This window comes from Sciurus vulgaris (assembly GCF_902686455.1).
Source record: "Sciurus vulgaris genome assembly, chromosome: X".
NCBI lineage: Eukaryota > Metazoa > Chordata > Mammalia > Rodentia > Sciuridae > Sciurus > Sciurus vulgaris.
Genome location: NC_136471.1, coordinates 31813363 through 31828364, shown reverse-complemented (window position 1 = coordinate 31828364; position 15002 = coordinate 31813363). Strand labels below are relative to the sequence as shown.

The following is a 15002-nucleotide window of genomic DNA, read 5'->3' as shown; positions in this document are numbered from 1 at the left end:
AAAAAAGGAAAAAAAAAAAAAAGATTTCTGAGAAAGTGGAAGGGTATAGAATTCAAAAGTATGGAATCCAGATGTCGAAACTGGTCTAAGAAGGACAGCTCTTCCATTACTATAAGGATGAGAAAAGTTAAAATACAAGCAGGTGAGGCCAATCCTCACCTATTTTATGTATATTTTATGTATAAAGTAGAATGTAATGTGGGGTAGTGGTTGAGAAAAATGGAGACATTCTGAAACAGTACAGAATGACTTGATAAAAGATATTGTTATCTGCCACAATATGAATTAGGATTGCTGGGAAGACTTTTTGCCACATTTGAAGTAAACTATTTCTCTAAAATCAATAGACTACATGAATAAGCAAGTAAATAGAGAAATTCATAGTACTACTTAATAAAATTGGCAATATATACACATATATGTAGTATATAAATTGAGAGGGTACCTATATGTAGAATTATGCTTTGCAAATATACACAAAATAGTTTCAAAAGTGAATCACTTCTTTAAAAAGTGCAGAAATCATACAAATAGTGTTCTCTGATCACAATGTAAGGACCTTTTTTCCCCTGAAGTGCTGGTAATGAGAGGCTCTTTTCCACTGAGTCATATCCCCAGCCCTTTTAAATGTTTTAACATCTTGTAAACTATAGTACAGGTATTGTTTTTACTTTAAATGAGATGGGGAGCCATTGAAGAGGTTTAAACAGAGACTTTAAATTTTATTTTTATTTTTGGGGTACTGGGGATTGAACCCAAGTGAATGTTATCATCACACTACATCTCCAGCCCTTTTATTATTTATTTATTTACTTATTTTGGTACCAGGGATTGAAGCCAGGGGTACTGAACCACTGAGCCACACCCCCTGCCCTTTTTGTTTCTTCTTTCTTTCTTTCTTTCTTTTTTTTTTTTTTTTGGTGGTGGTACTGGGGATTGAATCCATGCCCTTGCACATGCCAGGTAAGTGTTCTACCAATGAGCTACAACCCTAACCCCCCAGCCCTTTTTTATATGTTTTATTTAGAGACAGGGTCTTGCTGAGTTGCTTAAGTTCTTGCTAAATTGCTGAGGCTGGTTTTGAATTTGCGATCCTCTTGTCTCAGCCTCCAGAGTTGCTGGCATTACAGTCATGAGCCACTGTTCTCAGTTTGTCATTTTTAAATGGGAAAGTCTGACATATTGAGAATAGATTGTGATAGGGGGCAAAGGTAGAACACCAGTTAGGAGGGTATTGAAATAATCCAGGCGAGAAATAGTGATGACTAGGTGAGGTCACACAAGCTGTAATCCCAGTGACTCAGGAGGTTGAGGCAGGAGGATTATAAATTCAAAGCTAGCCTCAGCAATTTAGCAAGACCATGTCTCAAAATAAAGAATAAAAAGGACTGGGTACATAGCTCAGTGTAGGGTGTCCCTGAATTCAATCCTCAGCAACATAGAAAAAAAGAAGGTTTCATTGTTTATGTGTGTGTATGTGTGTGGGGGTGTGTATGTGTTTTGGTACCGGGGATTGAACCCAGGGGTGTTCAATCACTGAGCAACATCCAAGAACTTTTTATTTTATTTTATTTTTTTGTTTAAAGACAGGGTCTCACTAAGTAGCTTAGGGCCTCACTAAGTTGCTGAGGCTGGCTTTGAATTCATGATCCTCCTGTCTCAGCCTCCTGTGTTGCCGGGATTACAGGTGTACACCACTGCACCCAGCCTGATTTGCCTGTTTTTGTTCATTATTGTATCCAGGTTCCTGGCACATGGTACATAATCAACAAATATTTGTTGAATGAATAAATAGAATACCATAACAGAGCTGGTTGTGGTGGCGCCTGCCTGTAATCCTAGCAGCTCAGGAGGCTGAGACAGGAGGATTGGTAGTTCAAAGTCAGCTCTCAGCAAAAGAGAGGCACTGAGCAACTCAGCGAGACCCTGTCTCTAAATAAAGTACAAAATAGGGCTGGGGATGTTGTTGGTCAAGTGCCCCTGAGTTCAATCCCTGGTACCCCTGCTCCACAAAAAAAGAATATCATAACAGCTACTTAAAGTTCCCTGCTTCCCATTATAGAAAAATCCTGGCAACAGTTGTCAATACTCACAAACAAGGTTAATATCATCAAGATAGATCATGTGGATAACATGTACCCTTGAAATGATGTAATAATAATGGGACTTTGCCTGTCTGGTCTTTCTCTAAGAAATCCATAAACCCTGTCTATGAAAAAAGGCATTGGACAAACCCAAATTTTGTTAAGTATCTCAACAGATTCTAAAATTATGAAAAATGAGGAAAGAATGAGAAACTGTCACAGCCAAAAGTAGCCAAAGGAAACACAGTGGATAAATATAATGTGATGTCCTGCATGGAATTCTGGAGCAGAAAAAAGAACATTAAGTAAATAACCAAGGAAATCTGAGTAAAACATAGACTTCTGTTAATAATAATCAATATTGGTTCATTATTTGGGACAATGTACCAATGTTAACAACAGGAGAAACTGAGTGTACAGTGTGTGTGAGCGCTATAATGTTTTCATATCTTCAAGTCTTGAACTATTCTGAACAAGTTTATTAAATTAAGCCAGGCGGAAACATAATCTGACTACATGGTGTTCAGAGGTGGGACTTTTGGAGGTAATTAAGGTGGAGCCCCCATGACTGAATACCCAAAGTATTATAAGAGAGACCAGAAGCTGGGCAAGGTGGTGCACACCTGTAATCCTAGCACTCAGGAGGCTGAGGCAGGAGGATTGTGAATTCAAAGCCAGCCTCAGCAAAAGTGAGGCACTAAGCAATTCAGTGAGACCCTGTCTCTAAATAAAATACAAAATAGGGCCTGGGATGTGGCTCACTGGTTGAGTACCCCTGGGTTCAATCCCCAGTACCTCCTGCCAGCCCCCCACCAAAAAAAAGAGAGACCAGAAGACACACACACTTCCTTTCTCTTGCCGTGTGATGTCCTACCCCGTCTGTGGGACTCTACCAGCCAAAAGGTCTTCACCAGATGCAGACCTCCAGAACTCTGAGCCAAAATAAACCTCCTTTCTTTAAAACTTACCAGTCTGGGGTCTGGGGGTATAGCTCAGTTGGTAGAGTGCTTGCCTCCCAAGCACAAGGCCCTGGGTTCAATCCCTAGCCTTGCCAAAAAAAAAAAAAAAAAAAAAAAAAAAAACTTACCAGTCTGTAGTATTGTGTTATTTATTTATTGTTTTTTGCGGTGCTGGGGATTAAACCCAGGGCCTTGTGCTTGCGAGGCAAGCACTCTACCAACTGAGCTATTTCCCCAGCCCAGTATTGTGTTATTAGCAACAGAAAATGGACTAATTCCAAGAGAGCTGTGATAAACTATTATATGTTAAGATAAACAATACATTTCAGTGAAAAAAAATTCCAAAACAAACAAACAAAAACTAGTGAGTAGAATGGCATTGTCTCAGTTTTTGCAGATCTTTTTAATGTCTGACCTAATAGAAGCTGAATTTTTATATTTTCTTTATTCAACCTGTTGCAATATGTTGTTTTCTCTAACTTGAAGGGCTAACTTTAATAGAAGCATGGATGACATATGTTATGATTTGAATGTTTTTATCCCCTCAAAACTTTATGTTGAGGGCTGGGATTGTAGCTTGGTGGTAGAGTGCTTGGTTAGCACATGTGAGGCACTGGGTTTGATCCTTAGTGCCACATAAAAAATTAAAAAATAAAATAAATGTATTGTGTCCACTTACAATAACAACAACAACAAAAAAAACTTGATGTTGAACTTAATCCCCAATGCAATAGTATTAACAGGCGTGTCCTCTAGGAGGTGATTGAATCATGAAGGTTATGCTTTCATTAATAGGATTAGGCATTATTATTATTAGTAGTAGTAGTGGTCAAAAGAGTAGTAGTAGTACAGGGGATTGGAGATTGGACCCAGGCATTCTTTACCACTGAGTTACACTCTAGCTCTTTTTACTTTTTAGTTTGAGACAGGGTCTCAACTAATTGTGATCCTCCTGCCTCAGCCTCCTGAGGAGCTGAGATTATAGGCATGTATGTGCCAACATGCCCAGTTAGGATTAGGCTTGGTGGAGGGAGGAGTTCTCCTCTTTTCACTTTTCCATCTCTTGTGCAGTTTGAGGACACTTATTTCCTCATCTATGAGGAATAGGCCTCACCAGACACTGAAGCCACCAATGCCTTGGTCTTAGACTTTTGAGTTTCCAGAACTGTGAGAGATAGATTTCTATTATTTATAAACTGCTCAGTCTCAGGTGCTTTGTTATAGCAGCATAGACTAAGATAGACACAAACCCCTACATATGTAGTTGGAAACAGGAGGACCTCTTGAATCCCCACCGTTCTCAGATCATACTTTAGAAACACTTATTCATAGCAACAGTAGGGAAGACAAAGAATATAGGTACAGATGCTGGTGTAAGTGGGTAGATGGAATGGTGGGAGTCTTTGTTATTTCCACAATCCCACAGGGCTGTGGACTCGACCCGGGCCTCGAGCATGCAAGGCAGGCACTCTACCTGATGGGCTATATGGCCTGCAAATGGTGGGAGTCTTTAGAAGACCTTGGAAGTTGGAAGAGAAATAATCTGTTAGAGGAGTGAGAAAGTGAATGTCCCATGCTATTCATGTGGGTTATAACATACATGCCGTGATGAAGCAGAGGCCCTAACCTTGACATCAAACTTCAGAACTCCAGAACTGTGGGCCAAATGAGTTTCTATGAAGTCGGTAGAATCAATGGATTAGATGTTTGGATAGGGATCAAAGGATTGCTGGTGCTGGGAGACACAACACTTAAGCATTAGCCACATATGACTATTGAACACTTGAAATGTGACTAATATGTCTAAGAAACTAATCTAAAAGTTCCACTTAATTATTTAAATGTAAATACAAGTAGCCCATATGTGCCAGTGGCTACCATTTTGGATGGCACACATTATAGAATATTTTCATCATTTCAGAAAGTTGTATTGGGCAGCACTAGTCTGGGAATATATAACATGATTGCCAGGAAGCATTAAGGGCCCCACTTAAGATTAGCATTCATGAATTTAAAATGAAGCCAGTCAGGATGGTTCTGGTTTTTTCTCCAGCCACATTCAGCAGTCTGAATCAAGATATAGAGTAGGCAGATGCTGTGGTTTGGGCATGTCTTGGTCCATTTTCTGTTGTTATAACTGAAAACCACAGACTGTGTAATTTATGAAGAAAAGCAGTTTATTTAAGTCACCATTCTGGAATTCTAAGAGCATGGTGCTAACATCTGCTTGGCATCTGGTGAGAGACTTCCTGCTGTGTCATATCACAGCGAGAGCATCCCATGGTGAGACAGAGCAAGCTGGCTAACTTGGATCTCTATTCCTCCTCCTATAAGACAAATGTCATTATGGGGGTGCCACCCTCATGATCTTACCTCATCCTAGGCCCCGCAGCCAAGTACCATTAACATATATGACTCCGGGGATTAAAATTCCAATACATGAAATTTGGCAGATGTATTTAAATCATAGCAGGGTATGTCCCATGAGATTCATGTGTTGGAAACAATCTCCAAGGTCATGTCAATGCCATGAGGCAGCAGGGAGGTCCTCCCCAAATGCTGGCATCCTGATATTGGACTTCCCAGCCAAATAAACTTCTCACCATTATATATTATCTAGTTTCAGTTTTTCTGTTACAGTGACAGAAAATGGATAAAGGCAGAAAGATCGGGTTCGACCCAGGTCAAGGTCTTGCCAAGTAAGTATATGAAGGTGAAAGGATGTAAGGGAATTGAGGCTATATGGAATGAAATGTTTGTAAAGATCGACTAGGGAATATAAGCTGGATAAGGAGGGAACTCAGTGGGCGAGAAGAGTGAGAGACAGGGGGCAGTTGGTAGGATCAGTGGATTAGAGCATTGAGTGTGGAGTAAAAGAAGTGTTGGCATTAGGGTACTACAGGGAATGAGATGTAAAGAAAGGAGGTGGTGTAGAATGTAAAACACGAGCCAGGTGGGGTGGCACACATCTGTACTTCCAGCTACTAGAGAGGCTGAGGCAAGAGGACTGCTTGATGCCAGGAATTTGAGGCCAGCATGGGCAATGTAGCGATGCCCCATCTCAACAACAACAGAATAGGATACATGAAAATGAGATAACGATGACCACAGAAGAGAGTGGCTGAGATAAGGTAGAGGGCAAGCAAGGTCACTGGAAAAATGGAGTTGGAGGACCTAAGAGAAAAGGGGGTTGTAGGATCAAGCAAATGCATATTGAAAGATTCAGAATTTATAATAGTATTTTATTGAGGTGACAGTATCCCAGAAGTTAAAATGGAGAAATAGAGGGGAATAATCCAGAAATCATCAGATGACAGCAGCAATGAGTGGGCAGTGGATGGATAATATATAATCTGTGTCATGAAATTCAAAACAGGGAAGTTTGTGGGCGGGGAGTGGGCTGGAAGTGTCGATAAGGAACAAGTTGGACAACAAACTCACTGTGTGGGAAGATAAACAGCCATCGTGTGAGGGCTAGAGGGAAAGTAATGACTTCACGGAAGATCCAGGTTTCCTCTAAAAGAAGATGAAGAGAGCACACAGAAAGGAGGCTGAGAACCCAGAAGGTCCTGAGTTCCAGGAAGTATCCTGGAAAGATTTCATTAGTTGGAGAAACCTGAAAGATGGGGACAAAATGGTGGCTGTTCAAAGCCAAATGGAGGTTAGAATGGGTTAGATGAGGGTTGGCTTGGGAGTCTAGGGCTTCTTATAGTGACTGACATAAATGGACAGATGTCTAATGAGAACAGTCTCTTGTGAACTTGAGGTAGTGATGGTGAAGCTATAGGAAGGAGTGGGCACCTGGGATCCCCCTTAACTCTTGTTGATGCAAGTAAAGGTTTAAGGAAGCTAGATATTTCTCCACTCCAAGCTTTTACCTGGAGTGCATGGGTCCCTTTTTTTATTATTAAATTTTTTTTTATTTTTACAGACTTCATTGTACACAAATGGAGTACAACCTTTCATTTCTATGGTTGTGCACAATGTAGATTCACACCATTCATGTAATCATACATATACATAGGGTAATACTGTTTCATTCTACTATCTCTCCATCCCCCAGCCCTTCTACCCCTTCCACCCCATTTTCCTCTACACCATCCAAAGTTCCTTCATTCTTCTCTTCCCCCCTCCACCCACCTCATTATATATCGTCAACCACTTATCAGAGAAAACATTTGGCCTTTGGTTTTTAGGGCTGGGCCTATTTCACTTAGCAAGATATTTTCAAAGTTCATCCATTTACCAGCAAATACCATAATTTTATTCTTCTTTATGCCTGAGTAATATTCCATTGTGTATATATACCACAGTTTCTTTATCTATTCATCAATTGAAGGGCATCTAGGTTGGTTCCACAATCTGGCTATTGTGAATTGAGCAGCTATGAACATTGATGCGACCGCATCACTGTAGTATGCTGATTTTAAGTCTTTTGGGTATGAACCGAGGAGTGGGATAGCTGGGTCAAATGATGGGTCCATTCCAAGTTTTCTGAGGAATCTCCACGCTGCTTTCCAGAGTGGCTGCACCAATTTGCAACTCCACCAGCAATGTATGTGTGCCTTTCCCCCCACATCCATGCCAGCACTTATTATTGCTTGTGTTCTTGATAATAGCCATTCTAATTGGAGTTACATGAAATCTTAGGGTGGTTTTAATTTGCATTTCTTTTATTACTAGGGATGATGAGCACTTTTTCATATATTTGTTGATCACCTGTATATCTTCTTCTGTGATGTGTCTGCCCAGTTCCTTAGCAACGCCCCTTCTTTTTTTTTTAATTCGTTTTTATTGTAAACAAATGGGAGACATCTTGTTTCTTTGTTTGTAAGCATGGCCCCTTCTTGACTGCTGTCGACAGAGTTAGAATATCAAGGAACTGTGGTTTTAGTCTCAGTGTATTATTTTGCTCTTGACTTCTTCCAGGGGCAGGGCTGTATATGGGGTCTCAAATGAATCCCCTGTTGATGCAGTTGAGGATGTCTAAAGTAGGATAGGTGTTAGAGCACAGGGATCCGATCCCTGATGATGGGAGACGAGTTGAAAGTCGGAGGAGCCCTGGAATTCCATGGCCCTACTATACCCACCAATCTACTTGCAGGTGACAAAATGACTTCTGATTGAGGGGGAGTGGCTTAATAAATTGTAGCAGCTATGAAAAGCAATGAAATCTATCACTTTCCTCTTTCTCTCTGTTTCTTTGGTGACATGAAAAAATCTCCAACATGAGTTTCATCCATGAAGTGAAAAAAGCAAAAGGAAAATAGCATGTATAGTGATCCCATTTATGTTTTCTAAAATCAAATATTATAATACGTATACACCAAAAAGTTTCTGGAAGGTCATTTATTACCTATGAAGTTGGAAGGGAAGAGCAGATGAGGAAAAGGAGGGCAGGGCAGGGTGGGAAGAGGTGGGGATTATATGTTGTAAGTTTTTTAAACTGGTGATTGAACCCACATGCACTTTACTAACGAGGTACATCCCCAGTCCTTTTTATTTTTATTTGGAGACAGAGTCTAAATTGCTGAGAGTCTCCCTAAGTTGCCAAGGCTGGCCTCAAACTTGCAATCCTCCTGCCTCAGCCTTCCATGTCACTGGGATTACAGGCTTGCACCAGTGCACCTGCCTAAGTGTTGTGATTGAGAGAGGAGAAAGTTGTAACTACTTGATTTCAAAGCCAGATTCTTGTACTACATAACTGGGTAATCTTGGGTCAAGTGACTTAACTTCCCTTTTCCCTCAGTTTCTTCATCTATAAAATGGACGTAATAACTAGTATCGACTTTATACATCACTTTGAGAATTAAATGAGTTAATATATGAAAGAATTTGCAATAGTGCCTTGCTTGGGGTAAGTATTCCATAATCATTAGCTACTATTATTGTTAGCATATTGTTAGTATAATTTGTGTTGTTTGAACATTATATCATGTGGAAATTGTCAAGTATTTCCTTTGAAAAAGTTGAGAGAAAGGAACCCATAGAAAGGGAAAAGTTGAAAATATAAAAGAGACAGTAATAGGTTGAGTAAAGTTATTGAGGAGACCCATGCATGACTGGTATCTGAAATGCAGCTGGAGGACTTAGACCTAGATTGGAAGAGGGATATCTTTCATTTTAACAGTAGGAAAGAATGGCTGTGAAAATATTTCTAGTTTGGTAGTAGGAACTGGTTGCCTATCCAGAGACTTCTATCTTATTTTTAGAGCGTCATTTAGGGCTGTTGAAGAATTGGAGTTTTGTGTGAGTGCTTTTTTTTTTTTTTTTTGGTACCAGAGATTGAAACCATGGGTGCTTAACCACTGAGCCACATCCCAGCCCTTTTGTATATTTCATTTAGAGACAGGGTCTCGATAAGTTGCTTAGGGCCTTGTTAAATTGCTGAGGCTGGCTTTGAACTTGTGATCCTCCTGCATCAGCCCCCTCCCCAGTCGCTGGGATTACAGGCCTACCCCAGAGCGCCCTGGGGGAATTGAAGATTTGAGAAGAATGGAGAAGCTTGGGAGGTATCACTGGGGAGAATGAGCGAGTGAGCTAAAAACATGACAGGTATCTCGAGATAAATGGACGTTTCACTTGAGGCCTGCAGCCATGAATTCAGAGAGGTACCAGTCTGTTCAGGTGAGTGATTTTCTCTTGTACTGCTTTACAACTCTGGAGAGTGGGGTGGGGAGGGGAAATGCTGTGAACCAGATGCCAGAGTCTTCAGTGAATGGGTAGAGGACAGCAAAGAAAGGGAATTGAGATGTAACCAGATGTCATGAATTTCAGAGGAAGAAAGAAAGATCAGGGGATTTACCTGAGGTTGGAGGAAGAATGGCCTGGAAGTTGCATTGTGGATGGAAGAGGAAGCCTACATCATCCCCTGACTTTAGAAAAAGTGATGTGTTGCCAGGTGCAGTAGTGCACACCTGTAATTCCAGTGCCTCAAAAGGCTGAGATAGGAGCCTCATGCTTTCAAAGGCAGCCTCAGAAAATTAGCGAGGCCCTACGCAACTCAGTGAGACCCTGTCTCTAAATGAAAAGGGCTGGGGATGTGGTTCAGTGTTTAAGTGCCCCTGGGTTCAATCCCCAGTACAAAAATGAATGAATGAATGAATGAATGAATAAATAATGTGTTGCTGTAAAGGAAGCTGCATCCTTATGGGAAAGCCAAGACTGCTGATGGATATTCAGGGATGACTTTGAGGATGGTAGAAGAGTTAGTTAATCATGGAATGATGTTCCAGAAGGCCCAGAAAAAATCATCTGGAAGTGAAAGTGCAAGTAGGAGATCAGGTCCAGAGTGGACACACACAGCATTAAGAGAATTGATTAGGGAAGTATTTTTTTCTCAGTACTGGGGTTGAACCCAGGGCCTCGCACATGCTAGGCAAGTGCTGAACCACCAAGCTATGCCCCCAGCCCGTTTTGTTTTGAGATAGGGTCACACTGAGTTGCACAAACTGACCTTGAATTTGTGATCCTCCTGCCTCAGCCTCCTGAGTAGCTAGAATTACAAATGGGCACCACCGCATCCAGTTTCAGAAGTTCTTGATAAAAACAACAGTTTAACAGTATTTTGCACAGATTATCTTTAGTTCTCATAACAACCTCATGAAGTAGAGTCTTCATTGTACAGATGAGAATACAGTGCATAAAAAGCTTAACCATGGTCACATAGCATGGGATGGTGGGTTTGGCTTATTACAAGTTGGGCTAGATGGTTAATCTTGATAGTTTTCTGATGAAAAGAGGGCTCTCAGGTCCCAAATATTAGCTCTGTTTGGGATTGGGGTTGGAAGCTGCTCTTTTGCTGGTGTCCTTCATATTACTTGCTATGGAAGGAACCAGGCAATTGAAAGGACCAATGCATTTTCTCACCTGTGCTCTGAGACAGATTGTTGGGGCTAGGGGTGGCACGTGGTTTGATTCTCAGGTAAGTTTTGCCGTGATAGTGGATCTAAAGCCAGGCTGCAGCTACCTCTAAAGTGTTAGGCTGAGGGGCAGTGTGTGGGAAATGTGAGCCTACTGGAAGACTTCACAGGCTGTAGATTCTGAGAGATGTGACGCCCAGGAGGGATCTGGTAGTGGCCCAAATCTTTCTTGCAGTGAAAGTAGCTACTCCAGTGTTCAAAGCTGTGGTCTAGCTCCTAGAAAAATCTTTCTTTCCTGGACTGTCTAAGGGGTTTGGGCACCATGCTTAGTGCTGCAGAAATATATAAAAAATAAAAGGAGACCTATTGCAAACATTTTAGAGGCTTGTGTCAAATTGGCCCTATAAAAAAACTTTCAAGGGCTGGAGTTGTGGCTCAGTGGTAGAGCGCTTACCCTGCATGTGTGAGGCACTGGGTTCGATTCTCAGCACCACATATAAATAAATGAATAAAATAAAGGCCTATTAACATCTAAAAATATATTTTAAAAATTTTCAAAATTCTAAGAAGACAAATACAATTGTTAAACATTTAATGATTTTTAAAAAAGAATTTATTGATATGTATTATATATATATATATATATATATATATATATAGTTGTCAATGGACCTTTATTTATTTATATGTGGTGCTGAGAATCAAACCCAGTGCCTCACACATGCTAGGCAAGTGCTCTACCACTGAGTCACAAATTCAGCCCCATTTAATGCTTCTTATAACTAGGTTACTTCTTTTAGTAAAACGTATGATAGACTTGGGGTTTCTGGGTCCTGTGCTACATGTGCACTGAGGACCTTATAAGTTGCACAGAACATTTATGCACAAATTATAGGATAGAGGATGTGTATGTCTAGAACATAAAGGTCCTTTATAACTATTTATTACATGAATATGTGAAGTTCATTTTTAATTTGTGAAGAGATGTCTTTCTTTTGTGACATATGATTTGTTGTAGTAATGATTTTATTTGAAGTTGAATCCTTTTCCAGGAGCAAAGCCCCAATCATTACCTTGGAAAAATGATCCACTTTCAAGTTATACCATTCACAACACAATATCTAGAAATTCATTGAAGTGAGCAGTGGGCACTGCTTATGTATATCTGTGTAGGTGCATTATGAATGAACATATTTATGTACACATATAGATCTGAATGTCTCATTAATACTAAGGACCTAACTTGGCATTGTGATAATTCAGATCAGATTCTGTAATCATCAGAGTGTATGAAAGTAGAATAATACATATATATATATAACATATATATATATATATATATATATACACACACACACACATAGCTATATGTCAATTCCCAAAGATATTGCATTTCTTATAATTTAGAGTACATATCATTATTTGTGCTGGGAATCCAAATCAGGGCCTGGGGATCCAACTCAGGGTGCATGCTAGGCTAGTACTCTGCCACTGAGCTATACCCTAAGCTATGTGTAATTTTATGGAATTAAGTTAGCTATTATTTCTAGCAGTACAAATTTTCACCATCATGCTTTTTAATAAGTCTAAAATTAGTAGGTTTCACAAACAAAAACCGTGTCCATCAAATTCACTTTTATTTACTAGTGGAATATATACTTATTACATATAGTGTTACCATATACAGACAGTACCTGACTTACAATGTTGCAGCTTTAGGCTTTTTTAAAAACTTTTTAAAGGATAAAAGCAACACATATCCAGTAGAAAGCTAATTTTGAATTTTTATCTTTTCCCAGGCTAGTGAAGTGCAGTATGATAGTTTCTATGTGGGCAGTGCTGGTGAGCCAGGTGCAGTTTCCAGTCAGCCATGTGATAAAGAGGTATAAGGAAACAACCCATACTCCACCATGTTCTGTGTTACTAAGTTATGAGGTTTGCTAGGTGTTGTTAAATGCACTTTCGATGTAATGATACTTTATGATAATGAAGAACAGGTTTATGGGATCATAATCCCATGGTAAGTCAAGAAGCACTGTATAAGAGCTAAAGCAAATTATGTTCTTTCACTCATCTCAAACTGCTTAATAATAGCTGTTTATAATGTATTTGTTGCTAAATGACAGGCTCCCAGGGTAATGTAAGCATTGCCGGCAAAGGAGGATGTTTGGTAAGAAAGCTGAGAGCTTGGGGTCTGGGCTTTTTTACACATTCAGAAACTCAATATTGTAAATGTCACAGAGTTGATTGATGCTGGGAATGTGGATTCACACTAAGGACATTCATGAGAGACTGACATGTAAATCAGAATGCCAGTTTATTGCTTTATAAAGACAAACATAACTGTTCATGCAGATGTGAAAACAGCAAAGTCTTTCCCTGTGAACACATCTTCAGGGGAAGTCAAATTATGATCTAAAGATTGTTGGCACCATAGAATCAAGACAAGGTGAGTTAGTTGCATAATACCATTTGCTATGATTGCTCTAATGGTCCATCTCCCCAATATGGACTAGAGTGTTTGTTCCCTAGTGTATTTGTTTTAGTGGTCAGTGCACATCTATCCCATTTCTTGAGTAGTACCTAATTCAGGTTTTTAAACAATTTCTTCTATGCTTTCTTTGATGATCAAAACCCTCAACTGGCACAGTTTTGTTTTCTACTAGCTTTCCTTTAAAAAATTACATCATCGAAATGTGTTTTTAGCTATGTTAGATTACATCAGTAGTGCTCACCTAGAGGCTATCTTTTTTTTTTTGTACCAAGAATTGAACCTAGAGCTGGGAGATAGCTCAGTTGGTAAAGTGTTTGCCTCACAAGCACAAGGCCCTGCGTTCAATCCCCAGCACCGCAAAAAAAAAAAAAAAAAAAAAAAAAAAAAGAATTGAATCTAGTTAACCATTGAGCCATATCCCCAGCCCTTTTTTATATTTTATTTTGAGACAGTGTCTTCCTAAATTGTGCAGGGCCTCACTAAGTTGCTGAGGCTGGCTTTGAACTTGAGATTCTCCTGCCTCAGCCTCCTGAGCCTCTGGGTTTACAGGTATGCGCCCCCACCTACGGCTGAGGCTGTTTATCCTTCAAGTAAATTACCTCTCTTGGTTTATGGTTCAACTTTTAAGTATGGGGTAAGGCAGTGGACTGCAATCTGGTAACTTTTATATAATAATTCTATGGGCATACCTTACTGTGCTCTGATGGTCTAAGCAGATATGGTTACAAGAGAAAAACCAGGGCATGGGGATATAGCTCAATTGGTAGAGTGCCTGCCGCGCAAGCACGAGGCCCTGGGTTCAATCCCCAGCACCGGAAAAACCGAAAACAATAACAACAAAACAAAAAAACAGAGGAAAACTAGAATGCTCAATTAGATTCAGACAAATGAGGGCTATATGTCTTTAGTGTAAGCATACCCCAAATATTGATGAGGTATACTTACACTAAAAAAGTATTCACTTTTCATCTGAAATTCACATTTAGGCGTCTTGTATTTTTATTTGCTAAACGGTACATTAACATGAAGCTATGAGGTTTGCTTGGGTTCATGCTGGTCGGTAATAATCCATTTGGGTGCCTCAAAGAGGGAACAAAAACAGTCCCATTAAAAAATTAGGTCAAAAGTAAGTACCACCAATGCATGGAAGAATCTTGACCCTTTGAGGAACCCGTAACTGACGCAACTACCATAAATGCTGTTTTGGTTGATTCCCCGCCTCCTCCATTCTTCTCTTCCTGCAACTAGAAAGAACTGTTCTATCACTTCTTCCTTTTCAAGTCCCGCCCTTTCAGCTGTCCCCAATGGAGAGGAATCGGTTACCCAAAAGGAGTATGCAAAAGCGCCGACGTGGAGTTCAGAGGAGCGGAAGTCGTCAGATTTCACTGACAGCCGTAAAGCGCGTCTAGCTCTTTCACCTTCCGGATAACGACAACAGCTCCGACTGTCAGTGCCGGCCTTCCTCGTGTAAGGGGATCTGCCAGACCCTTGCTAATTCAATTTCTTTCCCTTTCCGGGCCCTTCCCTATCGTCGCCCCCTTCACCTTGGATCATGTTCAAGAAGTAAGGACATGCTGTGGCCTCCATAGGCTGCTCACAAAGG

The 15002-nt window shown here is 40.3% G+C and overlaps 1 protein-coding gene across 2 annotated transcripts in view; it reads left to right on the top strand.

Annotated features, from left to right (window-relative positions):
- Positions 1–15002, top strand: part of MCTS1 (MCTS1 re-initiation and release factor) — a 59014-nt gene that overhangs the window by 30248 nt on the left and 13764 nt on the right. The window contains exons 6-7 of one of the 2 annotated variants that reach the window (XM_079123447.1): positions 13261–13354; positions 14681–14866. Coding sequence is in view for 1 of the 2 variants with exons in the window: in XM_079123446.1 (XP_078979572.1) it covers positions 14952–14962 (11 nt within the window). In the remaining variant the exon portion in view is untranslated. Of the gene's footprint in view, positions 1–13260; positions 13355–14680; positions 14963–15002 lie in introns of both variants that reach the window. The other variant, XM_079123446.1, reaches the window with a different exon arrangement.